We start from the raw sequence: 6,795 nt of genomic DNA on the forward strand, positions 1-6,795 counted from the left end.
CGGAGTGTGGGGGAGTCCAGGCCCTGCACCCCTCTTCCTGGGATTCCCTGAGACTCTCAGCCAGCCAGTAAAACGGAAGGTTTATTGGACAACAGGAACACAGTCCAAAACAGAGCTTGTGGGTACAACCAGGACCCCCCAGTCAAGTCCTTCTGGGGGAGCAGGGAGCTTAGACCCCAGCCCTGGGGTTCCCTGTGTTCCTCCACCCTGCCCCAAACTGAAACTAAACCCCCCCAGCAGGCTCTCTCCTGCAGCCTGTCTTCACATTCCCGGGCAGAGGTGTCACCTCCCCCTCCCGGCTCAGGGGACAGGCTCTCAGGTCTCCCCTCCCCAGGGCACAGTCCCAGGTCAACACTCCCCCCTCTCTGCTGCGTCACATCCTCACAGAGGGAAACTGGGGGGCACAGACAAGGAACTGGTGGTTGGTTGTAGGTCTCAGGAACAGGAAGCGGACGTTCTGCCCCCCACACCCTGGTGTGGGCGTCCCGCTCACAGCGTTACGTGTATGAATCCAGCTTGTGGCATTTTCCCTAATTAATGCCGGGCGACTTCCCTCCTCTCGTTAAGAGTCTCTTTTCTACACTCAGACTCTGTGCGTGCGGGGGGTTGGGGGTTACCTCTCAGCGGCGCCCGGGGTGAGCGGTAATTGTCCCAGGTCACTGCGTGGGGGCTGGAGCCGGTTCTGGGTTGTGTCGGTGCAGAGGAACCCCTAGATATTGAACCCGGCCCTGGTGGCTGCCAGCTCCACCTGGCTGGAGGGTTACAAGTTCAGCCCCTCGTTGCGTGGCCAGCTGGACTGAAGGTAAAGGTTATTTCCTGATCTTTGTGCAGGGAGAAATCTCAGCTGCAAAGGACACGGCCAGCAGCTCCGACAGGATCAGGAGGGACCCAGCCTGCGCCTTCAGCCAGGGAGCCCTGAGGCAGCACCCCCCCGAATCCCACCTGCTCCCCTCGGCTAGGTCCCCCCAGAAACCAGTCTTCTTCCCCTGCTAGGAATCCCCCAAGGGGTCCCTACCCCTGAGCAGGGCTCCCCACCCCACCCCTTGAAGCAGGTGCCATGGCAGCGCCAAAGACCTACACTAGGGTCTTGCAAGAATCCCAGGACGTCTTCCACCGCTTCCCCCTCCAGCTGGTCCACGGGATCCCGCTCATGGAGCCCATTGCCCAGCAGTGGGGCCCCATCGAGAACTTCCAGGCCTGGCCTGACGACCTCCTCATCTCCACCTACCCCAAGGCGGGTAAGAGAGCAGACCCGGCCTCCCCCAGCAGGGGGCGCCGTAGGGAGTGGGGCAGAAGCACTTGCAGCGTGGGGAGCTGCCATATACTCCAGCCCAGCCTCTCCCATCAGGGGGCGCTGTGGGGAGGGGGCGGGGCACTGGCTGTGGGGGGAGCTCCCGGATACTCCAGCCCCGGCCTGTCCCAGCAGGGGGTGCTGTGGGGAGGGGGAGGGGCTCTGGCTGTGCGGGGAGCTTCTGGCTACTCCCGCCATGGCCTGTAGGAAGGGGGCGGGGTGCTGGTTGGGGGGCGGCTCCTGGCTACTCTAGACCTGGCCTGTCCCAGCAGAGGGCGCTGTGGGGAGGGAGGGGGTGCTGTGGGGGTGCTATAGGGAGGGGGAGGGACGCTACTCTCCCAGCAGGGGGCGCTGTGGGGAGGGAGCGGGGTGCTGTGGGGAGGGAGGGGTGCTGCGGGGGGCGCTGTGGGGTGGGAGAGGGGCGGTGCTCTCCCAGCAGGGGGTGCTGTAGCATCCTGTCCGACGACTGCCCCTTGCCAGGGGTTCTGGATCAAGCTGCCTGGGCGTGAGCAGGGATGGTGGGGTCTCTGTCTGTGACTGTCTCGCTGCAGGGACCACGTGGATGCAGGAGATCGTGGACCTGATCCTGGTCCGAGGGGAGGTGGAAAAAGCCTGCCGAGCCCCGACCCACATCCGGATCCCCTTCCTGGAGATCTGCTCCCCTCCCCCAGTGCCCTCAGGTGGGTGCTTCCGATCTACCTGCCCGGGGACAGGGCAAGGCTGCAACCCCACCACCACCTTGCTGGGCTCCCCCCGCAGGGCTGACGCCCCCTCTGGTCCCGTCTCTCGCAGGTGTGCAGCAGCTGGCGAATGTTCCTCCCCCCCGAGTCATCAAGACCCACCTGCCCTTCCAGCTGGTTCCCAAGTCCTTCTGGGAGAACAGATGCAAGGCAAGAGACACCCCCCCCGGTCCCCCAACAGCCCTGCCGGTACCCCTAAATCCCAACCCACAGTCACGTTGTTCTCTCTTCCCCAGGTGATCTACGTGGCCCGAAATGCCAAGGATAACTTGGTCTCGTATTACTTCTTTGACCAGATGAACAAGACACAGCCCGAGCCAGGGCCCTGGGAGCTCTATCTGCAGAAGTTCATGGATGGGAAACGTTAGTACTGGGCGAGAGGGTTCAGAGGCCCCATGGCACCCCACCTCCCTCCCCACCCCTTCTTAGGCTGTGGGGGCCCTAAGGGATTGTGGGTGTGAGGAAGCTCCCTTGGTTCCAGACCTGTTGGGGTATACGGACCGGTCCTTACCTGCTGGGGGAGGCTAGCAAGGAATTCTGGCAGGAGTCCGTATGGTGACCACACCAAAGGTCACATCCTATGACCTCTGCCCAAGGGATTAGGGTCATGTCAGCTTGGCCTTTCTCCCCACAGTGGCCTGGGGCTCGTGGTATGACCACGTCTGTGGATACTGGGCTGAACGGGCCAATCACCGCATCCTCTACGTCTTCTATGAGGACATGAAAGAGGTGAGTGTGGAAGGATGGGACGGGGGGCAAGGGGCAAGTCACGCTGCCCAGGGGTCTTAGCATGACAGAGTCGTGTCTGGCCCCACCGTGGGTCAGTTCCCTGAAACCACCAGCCTCTGGAAGGGTACAACCTCTGCCGCCCCAGCCTCCGTGGGGCTCACTCTGTCCAGGTTAGCGAGTGGCTGGTGCACACCCTGGCCCCTTGGAGCCCCTCTCTGGAGTTACCAGCCCCGATCCTCTGCACACTCCCAGCGCTTCCAGACCCCAGAGTCAGAACCCACCGGCTGGTAAAATCCCCCCTCTGGATCCCCGCTCCCCTTTGTGCCGCACTTCGATGCAGTGACAGTGAGAACCACGAGAAGTTTAGCATCAAAGAAGAGGGCGTCAAGCGATAGAATGAGAATACTGGAAATAGTTACATAACCTGCTTTCTATGCCTCAGTTGACTCACAAGGCGTTCCCCTGCCTGTCTCCTGCAAGATCGTTAATTCCAAGTCCTTCTCCCAGCATTTTCATTCAGTTTGGCTGAAATCACATCTCAAAAGATCAAGCTCGCTGGTAGCTTCTCCTCACAGACTGAGGGAATAACTTAGGGGTGGCCAGACGTACCCAGCCGCACACAACAATCTTCAGATGTTTAAGAGCTTGGGAGTGTGTGCCAGGGCTTCAGCCCTGTGGGGCTCACCTGTCGAGACTTGGGGCTTCAGCTCTGCGGGGACAGGGAGTCTCAGGGCTTCAACCCTGCTCCAGTGGAAGCCCCGAGCCCCGACAGGCATGCCGTGTGTGGGGGGGTGAAGCCCCGAGATCCTTCTCCCCAGTGGGCAGAAGCCAGAAGAGATGCGTGGAGGGGCATGTGGGCTCACCTCCCCCGCCCAGTGAGAAGCCATCAGGCCCAGACGGCATCATCCAAGAGTTCTGAGGAAACTCGAATATGAAACGGCAGAACTGCTAAATGTGGCATGTTACTTATCACTCACATCAGCCTCTGGACCAGCGGACGGGAGGGCAGCTAATGTGACTCCGATTTTTAAGAGAGGCTCCAGCGGCGATTCTGGCAATCACAGGCCGGGAAGCCTGACTTCAGTACCGGGCAAGCTGGTTGAAACTCTAGTGAAGAACAGAATTTATCAGACACCGAGATGCACATGATCTACTGGGGAAGAGTCAACACTGTGTCTGTAAAAGGAAATCGTGCCTCACCAATCTACTAGAGTTCTTTGTGGGGGTCAGGAAACACGTGGACAAGGGGAATCCAGTGGATCTAGTGTACCTGGACTTTCCGGGTAGTTCTACACTGCCATAAAACGCCCCTGGGGGGCTCGTGTCGCTGACTGAGGCTGATCATGGGGCTTGGACAAGACACCAACTTGTCTGGGGTATCCCCCGGAAGCAGAGCATAAGTTTGGAATACAGACAGTATAGAGCCAATACTGATAACTTTAAATACAAAAACAATACATGCAGACAAACAGCATAATCCTAACCAGCCAACCATCACCTCGTCTTAGACACCTTATTTGACCCCTTTTGTACAAGATTTGGTGCCACTACAGGACCTTGCAACAATGTTCTATACGGTCCCAGTTCAAGTCAATAACGTCACAGAGCCCGAGTCAGCTGACGCAGGCCAGCTGCAGGTATTTTACTGCAGCGGAGACGCTCACTCAGAAAGCCTTTCGCAAGCCCCTCACCAAAGGCTCTTAAGCCAAGTGAGCTGTCCTGGGATAAGAGGGAAGCGCCTCTCGTGGATCAGTAACTGATTAAAAGGCAGGGAACAAAGGGCAGGAATAAATGGTCAGTTTTCACAGTGGAGAGGAATAAATAGTGGGGTCCCCCAGGGGTCTGTCCTGGGCCCAGCCCTGCTCAACATATTAATACATTATCTGGAAAAAGGGGTAACCAGTGAGGTGGCAAAGTTCAGTGTCTATACATAACTCGTTACCTAGTGCCATATGCCCATGTCCAGTGCAACACAGGCTTACATTAAAGACCTCACACCACGTCCTTTGGCGAACTTCTGTGTAGCTACCAGACCCAAGGGATCCCTGTAACCCTTATGCACCCCTGGGCCCTCAGCCAGTTGCCATCAAGAGGCCGTTGGATCAGCATCCTTCTCCCTCACCAGGACCCGGCCCGGGAGATCCGCAGGGTCATAGACTTCTTGGAGGTGGAGCTGCCTCCAGAGGTGGTGGAGAAAATCGTCCAACAAACGTCCTTCCAGATCATGAAGGAGAACCCCATGGCCAACTATAGCAGTATCCCCAGCGTCATCTTCGACCAGACCATCAGCCCCTTCATGCGCAAGGGTGAGCGGAGGGGGAGGGGGACCTGGGGATTGTGGGGACCCCTTACCCCACTGGCTTTGTCTGGAAAGTTCCCTATACACTGCTCCGTGGCCCCCTGGAACGGGGCCTAGGAGACTTGCCCAAGGTACTCTGGGTAATGCCTGCTTGGGCTGAAGCCTTGCCTTATTACCCATAGTCCCTTGTGGGGGGCCATGCTCACTTGGCATTAGCGCCCCGTAAGGTCACAGGTGGGGGGGGGTCGTGTCCTTTCGGCTCTTCCCAGGGATTCTGGGTAACTCCTGTTGGGCTGGGTCCCCATGGCATTCTTCCCGGCAGTCCTGTCCTGTGACCCAGCTGGCTGCGGGGCACGGTATGGAGGGGGGGCGCTCCCTGGAGCTGGGGTCCCCTGGCTGGGGGTGGAAGGCACTTCCTGGGGAAGGGGCGGCTGCTGCTGGTGAGGGGTCTCCCCGCTGATACCCCCTCTCCTCCCCAGGCGAGGTTGGCGACTGGAAGAACCATTTCACCGTGGCACAGAGCGAGGCATTCGACGCCCATTACCAGCGCCGCATGGAGGGGACCGGCATGCACTTCCGGACCCAGATCTAGGGCCCGCCTCGCAGGTGCGGACAGCCTCCCCGCCCCTGGGAACAGCGCTGCAATAAAAGTTTATCTCCTGACCCGCAGACATTGTGATACCTGGGAGGGCGTGTCCCAGAGATGGGAGTGGGGGCTGGTGCCTCAGGAAACTTCCCCTTCAGCCCGAGACAGGATGTGCCCACAATTGCCCCCCCCATCCCCCTCCGCCCCCCCCCCCCGAGTATCCCTCCCGTCCCCTGGGGCACAGGTGCTGCTTGGAGGGTGAGTCGCACCACAGAGAGCTCACCCGCAGACCGATATCAAGCCGGGGGGGGGGGGGGGAGAGAGAGAGAGGCTGCATTTCCTCCATGGGGCTGTGTAAATAGCAATGAACTCAGGGTTGTTCGCTGTGAGCCAGGGAAAGGGAAAAGGGACTTGGCTGGGAGGCCCTGCCAGCACCACAGGAAAAGCTGGCAACTCTGGGGGGACAGATTCCATGGGGCTGGGGGGGTCTCTGCATTCTCCTCGTCCTCAGAGCCGCTAGCAAGGTCAGGAGTGTAACCCTTTGACCTGAGCAGCTAGCCAAAAATCCAGCAGCTTGTTCCTGTGAGGAGGAGAAATCGGTGGCAGTCGGGGATTTCTTTGATGCAATTTTGTTTATTTACAAACTGTACAAAGTCCTGCGTTGCGGAACGCAGAGAGATTCATGTGACGAAGTGGGACTGTTCTTAATGTTTCCTCTGAATAGTGTGGGGGTGCCTCAGTTTCCCCTAGGCAGTTCTTAAGTATCTAGGGGTGGAGTAAGGGTGTATGATCATTGCAGAGCCCTAGAGGGCAGGTGTGTGCAGGGGTCTGGACACAGAGAATGGCCGACACCCTGTTTCCTGGCCACTGTTGGCCTGGGCCCTTCCCCCCTGCCAGGTGAGAGCTGAAGGGTTAGAGAACAAAGGAATCAGGTGACCACCTGGCCCGGGAAATGGACAAAGCCCAGAGGAGGAGGGGCTGGGGGGAGTTTCAGTTTGGGGCTGTCTGGGACATGGAGTGAAGGGCAGACGGGGTTGCTGGCTCACGGCCCCCCAAAATGGACCCAGTTGAGGGGTCCCGTTCTCTGCACCTGCAAGCTCTGTTTTAGACCATGTCCCTGTTGTCTAATAAACCTCTGTTTTACTGGCTG

The 6,795-nt window shown here is 59.1% G+C and overlaps 1 protein-coding gene across 1 annotated transcript; it reads left to right on the top strand.

The window, feature by feature from the left end:
* The first annotated feature begins 400 nt into the window (after positions 1–400).
* LOC140912240 (sulfotransferase 1A1) lies at positions 401–6,795 on the top strand. The gene is made up of 8 exons (XM_073346380.1): positions 401–503; positions 832–1,238; positions 1,843–1,971; positions 2,084–2,181; positions 2,268–2,394; positions 2,666–2,760; positions 4,886–5,066; positions 5,539–6,795. Exons 2-8 carry the CDS (start codon positions 1,058–1,060, stop codon positions 5,649–5,651), a joined length of 924 nt encoding a protein of 307 aa, XP_073202481.1. The 5' UTR covers positions 401–503; positions 832–1,057; the 3' UTR covers positions 5,652–6,795.

Source organism: Lepidochelys kempii, chromosome 6 (assembly GCF_965140285.1).
Source record: "Lepidochelys kempii isolate rLepKem1 chromosome 6, rLepKem1.hap1, whole genome shotgun sequence".
NCBI classification, from domain to species: Eukaryota; Metazoa; Chordata; order Testudines; family Cheloniidae; genus Lepidochelys; species Lepidochelys kempii.

What these genes read in the sequence shown, in the direction of transcription:
- LOC140912240 (XM_073346380.1), top strand. Translation starts at nt 1,058, where the DNA reads ATGGCAGCGCCAAAGACCTACACTAGGGTCTTGCAAGAATCCCAGGAC. An exon ending in CCCTCCCCCAGTGCCCTCAG is followed by an intron (nt 1,972 to 2,083) that starts GTGGGTGCTTCC and finishes CGTCTCTCGCAG; the next exon opens with GTGTGCAGCAGCTGGCGAAT. An exon ending in TCTATGAGGACATGAAAGAG is followed by an intron (nt 2,761 to 4,885) that starts GTGAGTGTGGAA and finishes CTCCCTCACCAG; the next exon opens with GACCCGGCCCGGGAGATCCG.